This window comes from Ambystoma mexicanum, chromosome 8 (assembly GCF_040938575.1).
Source record: "Ambystoma mexicanum isolate Mex_15411 chromosome 8, UKY_AmexF1_1, whole genome shotgun sequence".
Lineage (NCBI taxonomy): Eukaryota > Metazoa > Chordata > Amphibia > Caudata > Ambystomatidae > Ambystoma > Ambystoma mexicanum.
The window spans coordinates 1,372,028,520-1,372,048,702 of NC_090929.1; the positions used below are offsets into that span (position 1 = coordinate 1,372,028,520).

At 43.4% G+C, this 20,183-nt stretch overlaps 1 protein-coding gene across 1 annotated transcript in view; it reads left to right on the forward strand.

The window, feature by feature from the left end:
- Positions 1-4,491: 4,491 nt before the first annotated feature.
- C8H10orf90 (chromosome 8 C10orf90 homolog) overlaps positions 4,492-20,183 on the forward strand; it is a 1,136,825-nt gene continuing 1,121,133 nt past the window's right edge. Inside the window, exon 1 of the mRNA XM_069611487.1 lies at positions 4,492-4,809. Within this exon, the coding sequence (XP_069467588.1) occupies positions 4,644-4,809 (166 nt within the window). The 5' untranslated portion in view covers positions 4,492-4,643. The remainder of the gene's footprint in view (positions 4,810-20,183) is intronic.

Sequence of the window (20,183 nt, forward strand, 5' to 3'; positions counted from 1 at the left end):
AGTATTTTTGACCACATTTGGTGTTTCTGCTCAGCCAATTTCAAAGACAATTGCAAAGCCATTTTGACAGCTGAAAAGTCAATTCCGTTTCTCTCTTGTGTTTGAAAGGGGAAGGTGGGAGTGATATTCTGTTTTGATTTGTGCTATTCCTGAACACCTGCTCTCTCCTCAGATCTGTTTAATTGCCTATTGAGGGGTTGAGAGGTGTTGCAAGGGCAACCCCTAACCAAAGTGCTATCTGTTCCAAACCAACACTAAAGTATTCTTTTCTGTGCTGCATTTGTTTGTGTGCTCATTACTTGATTCCTAGTGTATTAAAGATATTATTCAGTGTTCTGTCACCCCATTGGTGGTTGTTGTTTACCTATTAAAATATATTGTGATTAAACTCTAAATACATAAATAAATATTTAACTTTGCAAACTAGCCTGATTCCTGGATCAGTGTGACCGGGGTGGTCTCAGGGGAAGGGCGTGATATGAGTGGTATATCGTTCAGAATATTAAACTTATAGATAAAAATAAATAAGGGTTTAATTTGCGCATTACATGCTGGGGTGACTTGGGGGTGTGCCAGATTGAAATCACTTACAGTGTTGAAGGGATGTTCTCAAATGTTGTGTCTAGTTTTATGTAATGTTGTTCTCTTTCTAATGGATGTTTTGAAATGTGACTTTTATTTCTATGTAAATATTTCTCTCAAATGCAATGTCCATCTTCCAGGGAAATATGTTGTGTGTGAAGTACTGTACCTCTGTTTTTCTATTTGCTAGCTAATTAACTTCATTCACTTCCAGCCTAGATGGAGGCAAGAGGGGAGTATGGAAAAAAAAACCTGGAACCCCAGGAAGAAGCAAGGAAAGGGGATGCCATGCTATACCTCAATCCAAAGTTAGAAGTAAAGTCTGGAGTGCCCACTCCCTAATGAAGGAAATTGAACTGAACAGTCTCCAAGAGAAAGAAAAATATGAGAAAATAAAAGAAGAGGGACTTTGGATGAAAACCTCGCTCTGCCCTGCTCTTCCCGATGAAAGAATCGTGGGAGAATATGGGAGAACATGTGGGGTGTAATCAAAGTCCCCAGTCCAACAGACCTTAGGGGCCCAGTGAAAATAAATGACCTGCCAGCATTCAGAAACCTGCATTTTGAAAATGGGACTATTTAGGCATACTATGTGGGTGTCCTTCTGCAGTGAAAATCCAGAGAAAGCTCAAACAAAAATGTAATCCAAGTGCAGATTGGAAAAGCACATAACTTTTCTGGCTCAGAACAAAATGCAGCATATTCACTGAAACTGTCACCCATCAAAAGGTGCTGTAACAATTCAGACCCACATTTCTGCAGAAAAATGAACAGCAGATAACTAAAAGTGTATTTTATTAATGACTGAAAGAAACAGCCCTGTACCTTCAGCGCAAAAGTAAAGTGAACTCTGATCAGTAAAACACACCGTATGTCAAAGAATAAAGGCTGATGTTAGAAAATGCAATATGTGAAGTTCCTTTGAGCCAAGGACAATCGGTGAGTCTTTGGGCAAACTTCACAAAGGACGCCTCCACTGAAAGCCTGGTTTGTATCCCAGCTATTACAACTGCAATAAAATGTGACCTCCCTGAAGGCTGTTAAAAGTCAAGTAGCCCCAGACCTGCAATCTTTGAAAGCAGTTCTATGCAGGCCAAATGTTCTAGCAAAAGCATGACTGTAATGTGGAAAGGGGGATCTTTGTGTTGCCAAGGCCTCCCAAATGTTTACGACCGGCAGCCACCAACTTCCAACACCAAAGCGGCTAATAAAAGACATTCTCTGGTCACAGGCTGGCCCAGGGTGACATATGGCCTGGAGACAGGAGAGCTCATATTTGCATATATATAGATTCCTACTTAGTTTAAATTGACTGTCACAACTGTTGCATTTTCTCAGAAACCACAAGTTGCACTGCATACATGTATGTTTCATTGTTTAGATAACTTCAAGGTAATTTAGTTGAAATAAAATTCATCCACCTGCATCTTAGAGAATAGTAATGATCAGCTAAAAGGTGTCCCTCGCTGCTCTAAATATGTTCCGAATGTGAAAGCTTGCAAATTGGTGGAGGGTAAAATTATGAATGTGGCGAGTAAATTGCATGTTCCTAATGATAATGCTTTTATAAAAATGGCAGAAAATTACCAAACGTCGTGCATATTGGTGCAGACCCAGTTGTCATTTTATTTAATTACCCATGATTAGCTGAATCTGAGAATATATACATTATGGCAGTTACTAGTAAATCACAAAGTTTTGCCACATAACTAATTTTTGCCAAAATGTTGACATGGGAACAAAAGGGGATTTGAAATGGAATTTGCCATATGTCTGTTAAACAGTCATAAACCGACCCATAGAGAGAGGCTCGACTTGGGAGGACAGAGAAGGGTAACTGCCAATCCTGGTTGCGAGAACTCTTGCAGGGCACTGCCCAATATTGAGATCTTGATGGTGTCATCACTGGTATATAAGGGTAATGCACTATGAGAGAGGGAAAAGCGGCTCGAAAATTACCATCTGACAGCCGCAAAGAAACACCAAAGGAGATTTGTTGAGATTGCATCTGGGTGGAGCTGTCTATTGCTGGGAAGCCCAAAAAACAGATGACTGGGCCCAATGGTGAAGAACTGGGTACCATCCGTGAGAGTGGTGTAATCAGATTCTTGCCCTGTCCCCCAGAGGGTCCTGAAATGCAGCTTGAACTTTAAACAGAAACATGTAAATAGAATTGAGCCATTTGAAACCAAAAGGTGGGGGAGTCTGCTTGCCTTAAATCCTTTCCCTTTGTATTGGGTTGGGGGAGGGGGGAAACTGTGTAGATCCTTTACCTATTTAACTAAAAATATTAAATTAATTAATTCCCATTCGTAGAACATCACTGGGTGATTTTTGTTAAAATTTGAAATTAACAAAGCTCATTCCCATTGTGCGCTGAAAACTATAGACTGTAAGTTAACTGGGTAATTTTTGGGGGGCTGAAAATCCAAAATTCTTAAATCATCCCAATTTTTCATTTCCAATTCCCCTGTCACATGTCTTTACATGGGGGGGGGTCTGAAAAACAAACCACTACATCACCCTGTGTTTATTTTAAAGCAAAAGTGTGGGTTAAATCATATTTGCCATATGCATTTGTATCAATCTGTAAACCAAACTGCTAGCCTTTTAAGTGTGCAGGAAAATCAAAATTGCACAGCACTACATAATTAAATGTATTTTGTTCATTGACCAGTTTGATTATTTCTTGAAGTGAAATCTGTAGAAAGTAAAGAATTACGATTGGTGTTTTTCCCAACCAACTTGTGTGATTTATTTGTGTAACAGGAAGTTTAATTGTCAGCCACGAAGAAGGTGGCCCGTGTCGTTTTAGTGTGATTCCCATTATTTATCATTCAAATAAATACAAATATATTTCCTGTACACCGGCCTGGTTCTTGGCTCATTGATAGCTCAGGGGGAGGGATCCAAGGTGAATCTAAGATAGGGCTAAATAAAGAACTGACATTATACAGTTTGTTTTCCAATAAATCTGTATTAATTCTTATATGGTGTACGCAGAGGTGTAGCCAGGATTGTCTAACAAGTGTGGCCTGAGGGTAACATAGCTTGGCCCACTGCAGTGACATTAATATCTGTAAATGCCCATACAGCTCAGCTGAGTGGGCATTTATCGATTTTGGGTGAGCCTCGCCCACTCAGGGCCTACCCTGTCTATGCCTCTGGGTGTATGCTCCTTTTTCTGAATTACTTTTCTTCCATGGGATTACTTGTGACGGAGGACCCCTGGTACACTCTAGTGTACTCATCCCTGGTTTATGTTTTAACCTCCCGTGCATCATCTGGTTTTATATACACATCCTCTCAACCATTGTTAAAGACACTGGTCTTGCGTGCCGTAAATCAATGTTAAAAATGTTGTATGGATTTTTGTGCCAAAAATGCACTGCTTTCCCTGTAATTTCAACAAATAAATAAATACTATGAATCATTTTCTTTGGGAAAGCATTAACAGTCTGTCTGTGTTAAACTCCAAGGAAAGGCCTGCACACCTGCCTGTTAACCTACAGAGCTAGAAGAATTCGAGCAAGACGTTTGAAGGTATTATGGTACTAGAGCTGCTCTTACAAAAGCACGGGATAGAAGCGAAAAACAAAGAGCACCCAATTAAATATTAACGCGAAAAAATGAAAGATTTATGTGCTGTTGCCTGATATCTCTGCACTTGGAGGACATAACAATGCCTCTATGGGGCTGTAAATCCGCACACAGAATTCATAAGCCGACAATAAAACCGTCAATTACTGACACCCATTCGAGCCAATCAGAAGAAAGAAAAAAATGAGGGCCCCGACCTTATCTTTTGAGATAAACCTCGTTAAGTCCGCCAGGATTCTATTGAAAAAGTGGAGAAATGAATGGCTTCATTTGTGCTGCTTGGGAGGAATGCTAATGGCGGGAGGTGGACATGCATTAGTTATTCAAGCCTGCGTGTGGCGCAGACGCTTTGAGAGGGCAGGCCGTGCCTTTCTCCGGTCGTTACCAGTGCAACAAGTAGATGCAGGCCTGCTGAGTGAGGGGCGCGCGCTGCCGATACACTTATTTTAATTAAAACAAAGATGCCTTCTCGGGAAAGGGCGCCCGTATTCCCGAACTGCCCAGGACATGGACATCTGCATTTAAGATCCAAAACCGAAGCAAAATGGACACAGCACAACAAGTCTTTTACCACTTGCATTTACTTCAGCCTCCATCGCTCATCCAGGGGTAAAGCATGTTTCCTCGGTAAGTCTAACTAAAACTTTGCCTGTTTATCTAGTCATGACGACACAGACAGTCGAAACATTGCATTTGCTATAAGGCATTTAAAACAGAACATGTATATGATTTGTAAACATGATAGCACTGCAAGCACACTAATGGAAATAAGCAATATTTGCAAATGTTATGATGGTGTAAACCTTCAGCTGCTTCTGACAGTCTTTTTTGTCATAAAGTGAGTCACTTGAGCTGCGTAAAATCCTAAAAACATGACTTGTCACATAGTCCCTTAGTTTTCCTTTATAGGAAAGGCAGTCAGGAATGCCTATTTTCCTAATAGTCACCGTGTATCTGGTTCGACGTTGCTGCTGTCCAGGCCACCCAAAAGGATACGCCGTAACCCCCGCGTTTATGATTCTTCCAGGACATTAAACGCTGCATTTTCATTGCACCACAGCACAAAGGAAATACACATAACGCAGGGAGTCGGTGATTCAGCCGTTGGCATTCTACAGCTATAAATATTACACATTCTGTGGATAGGTGTTTGTTGTTTAGGCGGTACATCATTGGAACATGTGTGTATGTTGCAACTCTGTTTTAGACTTAATAAACGTCATCTTTAAAGTTTGTGAGCATGCATGAACCAGATAATGGTCTGTATTAAGCGCCAGCGTGTGTTGTACTGATGGTCTTTGCAGTTTGTTTTCTTTTGCTTCTGATCATACGTGACGTACAGTATGTGCACACAGCTATGCAAATACAAGGCATTCATCTCTAGTGGAAATTAGCTCAAAGCATGCTGTAGAATGTGTTTCTCCTAAGAAAGAAATAACATGTTATAAGGAATTAAATAGAATATTTGCAGAATTACAAACCATATTGCACGTTAATATAGAACGTTCATGAAACAGGCTTGCCAATTTATGGTGCTTTACTTATGTAAAACCATTCAGTGACAGTGGTAAAAGCACGTTTGCCAAGCTGTGAATCGTAAACAAACTTAGCTCAGAAACCTTGTAAAACATGTTAGAGTAAATAAACAATTATACCATGTAAAAACTAAGATCATATACAAAAAATGTAAGCTTCATCTGTGATGAACACCTTCATCACCTCCATCAAAATCTGATGCTGTTCCACTTTCAGTAATATCTGCCCATATATGACGTGTAGGAGAAGCGTCATTGATATCATCTTGGTCCAGTTCAATATTTTGATCGTTTTTTCTAGTCAGTTGGAAGTTTGGTGAACTTGTACGATATTGGAAAAATTCATACCACAAGTTTGGATGTTTCTTGTGCAAGCCAAGGATAGCTTAATCCAGGATTGTCCAACTCCAGGCCACGAGGGCCGGAAATGTTTCGAATTTTCAGGATATACCTCATTAATATGTATGAGAACACATTTGCATACATTTGGGATCTTTATATGCAAGTGTGTTTCATGCATATTAATGAGGGTATCCTGAAAATTCGTAAGGATTACGGCTGTCGAGGTCTGGAGTTGTCCAACCCTGGCTTAAGTCCTTGAGTGATTTATTTTGGCATACCGGATAGTGTTTCTGTGTAGAGTTTACAACTTTGGTGCTGATACATTCAGGACTTGCTGAAATGGGCAGGTCACGTAACTCACACTGTGGCACTTCAGGTGAACGTCTGTCTGAGAGGCCCTTGTCTGGTCTTCTGTATGTATAATAAGCAATGATCAGAGACGAGGTGTGATATTCACTTCACAACATTTCCACTGGAACAACCTTAGCTCCTTGAAATCCTCAAAAAATGTGTTTCTCTTGTCAAAATTATATTGTATTGTATTTGGTTATTTATATAGCACTATTTGCCCATTTGTATGGCCACAATGCGCTTTATGGTTGGAATGCCCTCTGGGACCATATTCAATGTGCTAGAGGTTCTAAGAGATTTTAGATTAGGTGATGCCTGTGTGCATTTTTCACCGGTCTAAGACGTAGGCGGCTGTCTAGGCTCAACTAAGCAGCCCGAGGAGGTCAGGTACGTGGCTAGGTGCTGTTGTAGGTTTGCAATAGAGTGCTATTGTTGAAGAATCGATGTGTGGCCAGCTATACCAAATTTCTTTTCGTTGGCAGTCTCTGTATGCTAGTCACAGAGGTTTTGAGGTACGTCAGGTGTTTCAGTTTGCACGGCTGTATGTGCAGCTAGACCGGATGTGCATAGCCATAGCTGCATTCTCTGGTGCCTGGATGTTTGGCAGTAACTGCGGCCTGTGTCCAAAAATGTGGTGTAATGTATACGTACCATAGGCTTCGATGTTGTTCGGCAGCAGCGATCTTTGTCCAGTGTGGACGGGACAGATGTAGTAGGCAGATATGGAGGTATGGTCTAGGTTTCACCATACAGTAGGTTTCACAGTATAGTAGACAGATATGAGCATCACACCCAGATGTGTGTCCTGTATTTTGGGAGAGAGGCCTAGGTTTCACAATACAGCAGGTTTCACTGTATAATAGGCAGATATGGGGACACCTAGATTTGATAGTTATGTACAGCGTGAGGGAGGCTTAGGTTTCACAATCCAATATGGGTATGGGAAAACACACCTAGATCTGACAGTGGTTTCACAATACAATATTGGTACGGGAAACACACCTAGATTTGAGAGTCCTGTATAGTGGGAGACAGGCCATTGTTTCACAATACAGTAGGTTTCACAGTGTAGCAGGCAGATATGGGGAAACACCTAGATTTGAGAGTCCTGTATAGTGAGAGAGTGGGCTTGGTTTTACAATACAGTAGGTTTCACAGTCTAATAGGCAGATAAGGTGAAACTCCTAGATTTGAAAGTCCTGTATAGTGGGAGAGAGGCCTATGTTTCACAGTACAGTTTGGGTATAGGAGATACACCTGGCTTTGAGTGTCCTGTATAGTGGGAGAGAGGTCCAAGTTTCACAATACAATAGGTTTCACAGTATAATAGGCAGACACAGGGGACAAACCCAGACCTAAGGCCCTACATAGTGGAAGAGAGGCCAGGGTTTCACAGTGTGAGAGGTGTTTTAAAGCATTTTGTGTTGATGATGGATTTTCGTCGATGTTCAGAGTTCGATCTCAGTGTAGCATAGGCTAATATTCACAACTCTATCCACTGTGGTGCAGAAAATATTCACAGTTCTATTTCAATCTTGTGCAGGCTAATGTTCACAGTTCTCACTGAGTGTGATGCAGGCTATTATTCACAGTTCTGTCCTATGTGGCGCAGACCAATGTTTACAGTTCTATCTCAATCTGGCACAGACTAATATTCACAGTTCTTTCTGAGTGTGACGCAAGCTAATACTCACAGTTCTATCTATTCTGGCGCAGAATAATATTCAGAGTTCTATCCAATGTGGCGCAGGCTAGTATTCATAGTTCTATCTAATTTGGCGCAGACCAATATTCAAAGTTCCATTTCAATCTGATGCAGGCTAATATTCACAGTTGTATCCAATGTGGCGCAAGGTAATATTCACAGTTCTATCTACTGTGGCGCAGACCAATATTCACAGTTCTATTTCAATCTGGCATAGGCTAATATTCACAGTTCTATCCAATGTGGCGCAGACCAATGTCCACAGTTCTATTTCAATCTGGTGCAGGCTAATATCCACAGTTCTATCCAATGTGGTGAAGACCAACATTCACAGCCCTATTTCCATGTGATGCAGGCTAATATTTACAGTTCTATCCAATGTGGCGCAGGCTAATATTCACAGTCCTATCCAATGTGGCTCAGGATAATATTCACAGTTATATCTCAATCTGGCTCAGGCTAATATTTACAGTTCTATCCAATGTGGTGCAGGCTAATATTCACAGTTCTATCCAATGTGGCACAGACCAATATTCACAGTTCAATTTCAATCTGGGGCAGGCTAATATTCACAGTTCTATCCAATGTGGCTCAGACCAATATTCACATTTCTATTTCAATCTGGCACAGGCCAATATTCACAGCTCCATTTCAATGTGGTGCGGGCCAATACCCACAGTTCCAGCCAATGTGGCGCAGACCAACATTGACAGCTCTATTTCAATCTGGCGCAGGCCAATATTCACAGTCCTATTTCAATGTGGCACAAGCTAATATTCACAGTTCTATTTCCATCTGGCGCAGGCCAATATTCACAGTTCTATTTAATTCTGGTGCAGGCTGATATTCACAGTTCTTTCCAATGTGGCACAGGCTAATATTCACAGTCCTATTTCAATCTGCTGCAGGCTAATATTCACAGTTCTATCCAATGTGGCGCAGGCTAATATTCACAGTTCTATCCAGTGTGGCGCAGGCTAATGTTCACAGTTCTATCCAGTTGTTAAGCTGGTTAATAATTAAAAGCCTGGCGTCTCAGGTTCAGAGGGTAGGTAGAGTGGTAGGGCTTCTGGAGTACAGTGATTGCTCTACTCCCCAACCAGGCCATTGTATGGTGAATTTGTCTTCTCAGAATCTAGATGGATTTATAGGATGTGTAACATGTAAGCCCATCTGGAAGCAACACAGCACTGTACATAGGGCAAGACTACATATATTTTCAGGTAAGCCTGCTTCAGGCACTCTCAGGAGTTATGCTCCCTCTGGACAAGGTATCTTGGACAGGTGGGGGTTGTAGGGCTCTAGAAAAGAAAGCCCAGAATGGATACAACTAGCTCCCTCACAAACTTCTCATTCCTACCCCAAACACTGGGCAAAGGAAATGGGAAGTATTGAAATAGTTGGAAAATAGTTGTCGGCTAATCTTATGAGTTGACTACCAATGTACTGGTTACCTGTAACTAGATCAGATAATGTGTCTGATTGAATCATAATCCAATGTCACTCATATGTTTTAACCCAGATCCAATTGATCAGTAATGAATACTTCAATATAGATGAATAACACCTGTCCTTCACAAAACTTAATCTTACTTACTAACAGATATTGTTATTATAGTTAAAATCCATCATGGACTTGTGTAGAAGATTTTCTGTAAGGTTCTCAATCAATTTAAGCCATGATTCCACTCACTGTTGACAATTAGATAATGCAGAACAATCCTCAAAGGAACTCCAAAGGGACCAGGGTTCAAGTGCAGTATTCTGGGAGACACCACACTGGACAGTATGTACCCCAATTAAATTTGCTGAATAAGCCCAAGTCACCACTTCACTTGGTTTCACTATATGGGAGCAGTGGGGCCATAGTATGTTGAAGAAATGACAGGCTGTCACATCACATTCATGATGATCCCTTCCAGTCTATCTTTTTTTTTCTGTTCAAGTAATTTATTTTCACTACATAACATAGAGCCAATGCCAATGTTGTGAATGATGCTCCTGGCACAGTATTTAAAAATTGAGTAATTGTATCTAAAACAGATGTAATTTCAATGGGCATATGATTTGTGAATTGTATTTTGCCAGTGTGGCATTGTCATTGTTTCAGTAATGTGAAAACAATGTATATTTGTCTGTTGTGCACCCAGTGTTCCTATTCAGCATTCATTTTCATCTTGGGCACATACATAATCTACTGATATGAAATGTTCTTCTTTACTAGAAACACTTGTGTATAGGTATGTTAAATATGAGATATATTATACTGTATCAGGCACAGCATTTGAAATATTGTAGGCTTTCGGTGGATTGTAAAAAATGTGTTCATGGCTATGATGACATGACTACCCCTCTGTAGGAGTCTAGGGATGAGTAGTGGCTAAACCGCCTATGCAGGAGTACAAGGTGTCATGGTCATCGGGCCGAGAACGCAAACATTAAAGGGCTACATTCACAGGGGGCCCGGATGGACACAGTCCTGGCGCCTTTGGTGCCAGGCTCACGAATAACAGCAAGTAAGAACACTTATTTGGGATAAGAGTGCTTTATTATGGACATAGCACCTCATTTTGGGTGCAAAGTGCATTTAACATGGGAACTTCCATTCACTAAAGCAGCCCCACATGTACTCTTGGGTGTGGCTGCTGCTATTGGGTTGCCTTGCATGTGCTGACTCTCTAGGAGTGGCAGGGTGTGGCAGGCAAGCTAGGCCTAGTGGGCGTGCCCACAATCACGGCTATATAAGCTGCTCCGATCCCCGAGGCATACGCTTCGCGTTATTCTGCACTTCCATGCAGCGTAACGCTCACCGCCGCCTGGGATCAGACTTACCTTTGGAAATCCTGCTTCCTGCCATCATACTTACCACCTGGGGAAATCTGCTGTAACCTGTGCGCGTATTCGTTGATCCTGGCATTCATTTTCAAATCTTCAGAATGCTGACATCTTCATCTTGGCACCGCAGCTCATCTTTAAATCTTCTGGAACGCTGAAATCTTCATCTTGGCTCTGCAGCTCATCTTCAAAGCTTGCGGAATGCTGAAATCTTCATCTTGGCACCGCAGCACAACGTGCTCCGTCCACGAAAGCAGCACCTGCAAGGAAAAACAAAAGACAAGGTTATACACTTAAAAGTCATTTAGTTTAAGTTTGCGCTATCACCAAGCCTCGCGCTTTTCTTTAAACCATCACTTACCTGCTGTCGGACATTGCAGATTCATCCATCTTCCACCCGGCCGCGTCCCGCGCCCCACAGCTGCTTTTGGGCCACATTTCCACCTATTGGGAAGAAAACAGAAGAGAAACATTATTCGGGAATTGACAACAATATTGAGAGCAATAATACAAAGACATTCAAATGAGAATAGACACAGAGAAAACAGAAAGGGAAAGAGATAAGAGACATTGAGAGACACTTACTACCAACCAGGAGAAGCATAGTCACAGCTAGACTGGACTATTACTTACCGGGGATCAGTGAAGGAACTAGGTCCCATCGACAAGCGCCCCTGTCAGAAGTAGCAGGATGGAGAGCTTATCATCAATAATTAACAAGTGAGCCTTACGAGCCAGTACATGCTCACAGACACCACACCTTGAGGAGAAGAGTTTGAGAGGTACAAGAGTCACAGATCAGCGCAGTCACCTTCTCTCATATCCACGCAGGAGCAGTGTCACCAATTGCTGCCGCTCACAGTTTATCTGCAGAGGGAGAGGCCAGGCGGGGGTGATGTAATTCCTGGGTGGGCTGCAACCATGCCCCAATGCCTTCGCAGAGACCAGGTGAGTGTAAAACAAGGATGAGTAGCGGCTAAACCACCTACTCAGCCACCACACTACTACTAAACCAGCAGTGATTCCTGTAATATAGGTACAACAGACACAGTCCAATGGGTAGACCTACTTCACCTTTCATGGTAATGTGAACCAAAGGCATGCTATACTGTTCAGATGGGTGTCAGGTGATAACAGAAGCAACCCAACAGCAATAGAACAAAACACTCCAAAATACAATAGTGTCCAATCAAGAGTCTATGAATATATAAATACTTTAATTCAACAATAAAATGCAATCAACTAACTAAAACACTCAACAAACTCTTACCCTTTTTAGGACACAGGTAATGCAGACTGGTGTAGAATGGCATTGTGGGTACTTTAGCATGGATGTTTAGCCAACAAATTGCAACAATGTCACTATTAAAAAGGACATGTTTTAGAAGAATAAGATGGACAAAGGGGCTTACAAGTCGCTATGGTCCCAGTAAGGGGGCAGGAGTATAGGGTCCGTGAACAGTACCTTAGTCTCATCTTAGGTGGCTCACCAGCATCAATCCAGGCTTCTTGGTGGTTAAGCTTTGTCTGAACTGATGTATAGGTGGTTCGAGTTGATGCACTGGTGGTCAGTGTTGAGTTAGTTAAATGGTCCAAGTTCTCAAAGGGTCGATTCAGTGTTCAAGACAGTAAAATTATGTATTCAAAGAGTTAAAGTAATGCTCAAGTTGGCAGTTACACATGGCTTCTATTTGGTGAAGTCAGTATTCACGACAGTGAAGTCGATGTCTTCCAGCAGGTTGAGTCAGCGCTTGAGTTGGTTTCTATCTTGAAGGTCAAGTCTGTGGTTGGGTTGTTCGAGACAGTCAGCGGCAATGGGTCAAGCCAGTGCCTGTATGGCTGAAGATGCAGCAAGCGGTTGAGTTTTTCTAAGAGTATCGAAAGCAGCATTGTGCGACCTGTGGTGGCTTGAAGTTGCAGAGTGCAATCAAAGATACTTTACTGCAGCTCAAAGTGGTGAAACAGGATTTCAGCTGCGCTTGGGCTTTCAGAGTGCTATACATCCCAATCCAGGGTCTATATGGCAAGGTTGGTCGCTGTCCAGTAACATGGTCATGGTTCCAGTTCAGCCCAGCAAGATCTCTATCTGGCAGCAGTCTCTCCCCCGATGTGGCCTAGGGGTAGTTAGAGAGCAAAGTCTTCCTTTGATTTGGATGCCTTCTGTCTTCACCTCTATGGCGGATGACTCTGGAAAGCACTCCCAACAGATGTTCTACAGTGTTTTCTTCCTCTTCCTGGCGTCCAAATATTAATCAAGGAAGAAGTGGGAGCAACCTTCCTTATAAAGATAAACAGTCATAGGGGATTGCCCAAAGGAAGCTTGCTGTATCTCCTCTGGCTGCTCAAACTCTGCCGCTTCCCCATGGCTGCTTACCTTAAAGGCCCTTTAGAGTGCAGCACACTGGTGTGGGGATGGCTTTGTTATGTCAGTGCTGCATTTGAAACACTGTTTCCCAGGAGATCTCCTACTGAGAGTTACGTGACCTTGAAAGGAGGTGTCACCCTCGCTCCCTGGGATTCAATGGGGCATCATCCAGGCTAGTATCTCACTTGAGTGAGTTGGGACAGCCAGGCTAGCCATGAATACACGTTGCTCTGACATCACTTGGGCATGGGCTCACAAATGTAACACAAACTTGCATGATATCAAATTCCTGTGGCTTTAAAACTTGTGTTATTTTATCTGTCACCCTACAAAACATCAGGTATGGGATATATTTAGAGATTTCCCTGCCTCTAGACTGATGAAGGCCTACAATTATTATAATTTAGATCAGAGGTGCAGATGCTAGAGGCTACCTCTGATTGCAGGGACTTTATATCCAGCAGCTATCATGAAAGGAATGCACATTGACTGTTGAACCTGCCAAGTGCCAATGGAGGACAGGAGTTGGAGACATCAGGAAACTGCTTCAGCAAAGGTACATGGATGCACTATGCTTTTGGCATGGAGGTTTTCATGAACGTGGGGTCTGTTTAGTAGGCCTCTCTTTCTGAACCAGAATTGCCTGCATCAATGTATCATTATAGGAAACATAAAAAATATACGTCTTTCACATATGCCCCAGAGGGTATTCTGTCAAAAGGGCATTGGGAGAAAATGCTCACTATATGTTAGTGCAGGATGCTTCTCTGTGTGCCAAAATTAATTCCAAATTGTCAGCTCAGGTGGACAATTCCACTGCTTCTAATATCACTGCATACATATTTTAAATGTTATGTTTATGATAAGCAAAGAATTCTGCAACTGGCATTCATCCTGATATTAGACATAGGGCCTCATTCCGAGTACGGCGCTAACCAATGGCGCTATTAACGCCTTGGTTGACGCCGTACCCGGACCGGCAGCGCCTTGGTGGATGGCGGAATTACCGCCCCATTCCAAGGTTGGCTGGGCGGTAATTCCCCATTCACCAAGGCTCTTCCCCATTCCCAAATGAGCCCCCATAGGGCTCAATGGGAATGGGGAAGATGCAAATAACGGTGACCGTTCATTACGGTCACCGTTATTGGCTTGGAGGCCCCTTTGCGCCCTCGACTTTAACACCTGCTCAAAGCAGGCGTTAAGGGCGAGGGCGCCGAGGGAACTCGGAGTATGGCGGTAAGGGAATACCGCCACCGGTCTCGTTACCGGAGGCCGCTATCCCTTACCGCCATACTCGGAATGAGGCCCATATACTCAGTTCACCTAGTTATCTTTTAAGAACTGTTTTTCCCTGCATAGTAAATGCCAAAAGAACGTCTGACCCCATATATGTGTGGGCATATCCAGGGGGTTATAAGTAAGGGTGTGGAGGTAGCAGAGGAGCCGTGATTGGTAGGGTAAAGCAACACAGGGGAGTGCTTCAGAGGGGGAGAACATACTGTAGAATGCCATGAAATCCCTTTTGGTTCCAATAGACTGGCATCTATTTTAAAAAGCAGGGCATGTTTACTAATCGTTTCAGTTTCCCCATGTGTTTTATTCATATGCTGTGAATATGTGTAATATGAAACCCACACCCAGCAGCAGAAAGCCTATTTCTACCTGCAATTATTGGTCTTCCCGGTGGAGAGACTTTTATACATTTGAAAATTTAAAAAAAATGACACCATTGGACAAGATTCAGTAAGGAACTGCACGCTTGTTATGTGGAAGCCATGCCGATCCCCCCATCTCGGATTATACTTCTTAAATCATGGTTTTGTATTCACGTGTTGGATGCTGCATAGGTAGCATGCCATTATGTTTCTGAGGTGCGTTTCATAGTTGTAACAGAAGCCTCGAGGGGGAAACAAAATGCCTTGGAAGCCCATCTTTTAAAATTGGCACTTGGCAATCCATTCTGTAGCCTCAACTCTTTCTGTTTCCCAGTGCAAAACATAAATCCTCCTCCTGTGCTGCTGCCATCGATATTCAAATGTGAAACTGCGGGTGCTCATTGCACACACAGATTCACTGATTATTTGCGTTGTGAATCATGCTGATTCACATTTTGTTACGTCCAAATAAATCTCCGTGTCATAGATGCTCTTTTGTAACTCAACATGGTTCACGTGCATGGGAGGGGCTGGCAGGGAAGGCACGGGTTCACTTTAGAGCAAGCACATCCTAATTTTTAATGCGATGCACTTTGAAGCATGCTTGGCATGCCCCTCTACCGACCCCTTTTCCCTGGTCACTTGATCCCTTGTAATCTATGTAGAAGCCAGACTGCATTTCCTTTGAAAGACTAGAAATGTTCATGGTTTGCATGAGGGTTTCTATCTATGTTCATTTTTGAGCTCACCAAAGGAACTTGGAAGGGGAAACGGGATTTACCGCAGTGTTATGGGGGTCCAGGTCTCCGGTCCCCGTCATGATGGTAATGCCCCTCAGTGTGGGGCGGCCCGGTGTGCCCATGGCGTGCGCGGGACCCGGCACTAGAATAAAACACACAAGCTGTAATCTGTTACGGCCACTGCGGGCACTGCGGGAGACCGCTCATCTCCTTTATTAGTGACTGCACATGTGGAACCAACATGTGACTGGGCACGACATTCGTTTCAACATCCCATGCCAAGGGTTATGACAAACAAATGATGAACGTTTAAGATGTCATGGATTGCAAAAACTGCTTACGTTCACACGGACCTTGTGTGTCATCTTGGAAAACAGATATTTACATTCTCAGTTAGGCATGCAATTGTACACACTAGCGACAAGGGTGCACTACCAGGGGTTGGGAGGTTAAGTTCATTATCTCGTGAACGGTGATGCTAACTCCCTTTTGTTAGGCAGAATCACATGCAGTACCCTTTGGGAACACTACACACAATTAAGACTACAAGTGTCAGTACAATTTCACCTTTGGTACAAGCCTGTACTACACAGTAATGTGGTAGCAGTGGCTGAGCAGCCAGACTTATCTCAAGAGTTGAGTGAGCAGTACAACAGGTTACACAAAGGACTAGTAATTACAGTGATTCAAACAAACACTTACTCAAGGTTTCTTGGTAAAAGAATACACATGTATTTACTCAATCATTTGGAAAACATTCCACTAGCAAAACCCGCTCAATATCACACTCTAATACACCACAATACACAACCAATCAGTTTCTGAACAAGTTGAGCTCCCCTGAAGTGGGAGCAAAATGGCACTTCAGTTACTTTAAAAAAGGGTAAAAAGACGAGGTTATAAGAATAAACAGTACAAACACTTTCATAGGCAGGGCAAAGGGTTTCAGTTCACTACAACCAGCAATTCATTTCAATAGGCATGGGCCAATGTCAATGGTTCAGAGTCTTGTATAGGATAGCACAGTTCTGATAGTAAACGGTTAAGTCTTTGCCACGGATCTTAGAAGAATTTGTTCAGACGAAAAGTCAGGTGTTGATTTAGGGAAGATACATAAACAATAAGTGTATCCTACCCTTTTTAGACTAAGTCTAAAGTGATTGTTGAGGGAGCAAATACTCGACTATTTCTTTGCGAGGGAGATCAAGATTTTATCAAACCACTAGTGCTCGTATTAGTCCGCTTTCTAGTGAGGATGATAAGGTTGGAGGGAGAAAGAAAACCAAAACAATAACGTGTTAGCCACTAATCATTAGCAGGTTGGAGACAATAAATCAAAAACTCCATTTGGAGAAATAATCTAGTCCAAAGCATTCGTACATTTTCTACAAAGTTGTATTAATAATTACAAAGTGCATAAGAAAATTTCTGTGCATTACATAGGTTCAGAAACAGACACAGTCATTCAACTTGATGGTTCTTTGGCTACAGGAAAGTAAGTGGGAAAATTGTAGACATTTTTAAAAACATATTCAACAACATGACAAACTGAAATTCAAATATCAACAAAAGTTCTTCTACATATGATAAAGGAAAACTTTTTTCAGAGGAAAGAGGAAACTAAAAAAGTGTTGCCCCTAGGTGTGAGGGAAATACTTTTCTCTTTTTATCAAGTTCTTTCCCTTTGAGACAGTTCCTTTTGTCCTGATCTAAGTTCAGGACTTCAATGTTTCCCTATCAACGGGTCTCTATGTAGTAAAAGAATTCTTTGCCAACGTGATGCTTGGCAAGCTTCTCAAGCAGTTCACGTTTCGGCGGTCTTTTCAGCGTGCACCTACATCCGCCTTCATCAGGGCATGTTAGTTCAAGACCCTGTGATTGCATACAAAACACAAAAGAAGAAAGAAAAGGAGAAAAGAAAAACTTTTTTTTAAAAACAAACTAAAAGGGGTTGTAATTGTGCCTCACTTAACCAGTCAGAAAGCATTTTCTGACATAATATTTTAGTTTATGTACCTCTGCTCAATCGGCTGGAGATTTGCCTGCCGTGGCATTTATCCCAGGGTCTGGGTACGAGTGTTGTCCGGAAGGTTGAGACAGGTTGATTTAGGGAAGGACAAGCCTTCAAAGTCGGTAAAGTTTTCATAAACTTTCACTGAGGCCAAACAGAGTTCTGCACGGCACTTGCATAGTTCCTTGTAAGTGAAGAAAAGCTGTAGCTGAGGCAGTTGTTCCTGGCAGTTCCTGTAGATCTCATTGTTCCTGAGCTTCAGTCGTGGGGACAAGAAGGAGGACGTCGGTAGGTTCCTGCACTGCCCAGGGAAGAGGCCACAAGCTTGGCAAAACGTCGGTTTAAGGGGTGAGTGCCTTAAAGACCACAAACTGGTATCCTTCCCACTGGCTATCCGGTTTTCAACAGCACTCTGAAGAAAATTCGACCCGGATGTGGACGGTGTCCAGGCGGCTTACGAGTTGGTTGTTCCCACCAAACTCAAGGGAAGAAGTTAACCTTGAAGGGCTTCTCTGTTGATGGAGTTTCAGGCAATTCGGACCTGCAGCAGGGCTTCACCAGTGGACCAGGAGTTGCAGCAGTCGTCTTCCCTCAGCTCGTCTACGGTTCTTTCGGTCTAGTGGTCAACTCTGCTTTCCAAGTCCCAGAGACCTGCTTTAAAACCGTTTTCCCCCATTCATTCCAACCTGGCTGTCACTCACACAGCAGGGTGGCTGTCCTTGCCGGACAGCCAGCCGGCCAATCACGCCAGAGTGCTTTCAGGTCTCCTAGGAGACTAAGCACACAGAGTTTCGGGCACCTCCCTCATATCCTGTCCACCCCAGATACTCAGGCGCCAGAGGAGGGCTTCAGCACTGAAGCCCGCGAAAGGCCAACAAACAAAGGGACCAAACCTGGTTTGGCACACAGAGACAAACACAAGAAGGACCTTTCCAAAAAGAAATGGCGAAAAAAGTTGACCGGAGTCTGTTTTTACAGATAGGTCTTGGGCGCCATATTGGAAAACATGGCAGACCCGATTTTTAGCTACCGGTGTTCGAGGTCGGGAAAAATCATGGTAATATATTTAAAAACACTGCCACCAGCCATTTCAAGTGGGAAAGGGTAAATAGTATTCAGTCCCAGAGAAGGTATCTAAACATTGGGGAGTCTGAAAGACACCCCTGTGTCACCTCACTGAGGGTGCTGTGTGACACACAGCGAAACGATGATGCCTATGGAGTTGTTTTAAAACTACATATCCAAAGAACACAAAAGTAAAACACACATCAAAATACATGGACGAGTGGGAAAAAAGGCTCACATTCTTGCCAGGTAAATAATCAAATCCTAAAAATCCAGCAAAGTTGCTGGTGGTCTCAAAAGGTAAGGGAAATTAGCACGTTCTTGAAAATTCTCTGTAAAACCTTTTCCACTTGCAGTTATGGCCAACATTAACGTCAAGCTATTCTACAGCGCCCACTTTGCACATGTATCATGTTTGCGGTGCCACTGCATTATCAACATACCTCTTTGGTCTGCTATACACTTAAGCACATGTATACATTGGGGTGTAACACGCCATGGGGACGCTGCTACTGTAACCTTTATTAGTCCAATGCGGAAGTGGGGATGGCCTGCTGGCCGGAGAAGCCGCACCGGGGATACCAGGGCCACACCAGCAGATGGTCACAGGGAAGTCCCTCTGTGTCAGCTTGCCCATGATGGAAAGCACTCCACTAGCGGGCAAAGCCACACCCTGGGACACCGGGGGCCACATCGGCGGTCGTATTGCCAGCAGTTCTCTGGCCAGTGTGCTGTAGGGTGGTCTTCTAACAGTCCTGAGTGGTGTTTGTCCCTTTGTGGCAGACCGTAGTCTGGAGTCTTTAGAGACCCATTTCCCCCTTGTGGATGGGGGCCATGGAAGGACACTCTCCTCCTATCCCTCACCAGGTGAGGAACCGCTGAATGTCAGTGGCCAGACCTATGCTCAGGTTCCCCCTTCAGGCGGGAGTTCTTACCTGCTACCACAGCAGCGCCAGTCCCACCCTGTTTGAGCTTGCTGCATCAAGAGTTGGCACTTGTAGCAATCAGACCCATGCAGTGCCTGGGTCTTCCCTCTGCTTCATAGATGGTACTTGTATTAGAACAGTGGTGGCGACGGCCACATCGTGGCCAGCCTCCCCTAGTCAGGAGCTCTTCCTGGCCTGCCTGCCTTCTGCCTGGCCACACTAACACTCTCTTCAGGGAGAGCCACGGCCTGGCTGGCTGTTGTCCTTTGTATTCTCCCCCATGCAGGATTTCTTCCTTGGTCTCCTCTGGTGTACGGCCACTGCAGCAGCGGAGCTTCCCGCACTTCTCTCCGGTGTTGGTGGTGGCGGGCACTTACCCCGCTGCATGATCCTTTCCTCACCCGTTGACCTCAAATATAGGCAGTCAATGTAGTGGCTTGCATGAAACCGTGGTGGTGCCAGATGTTGCTG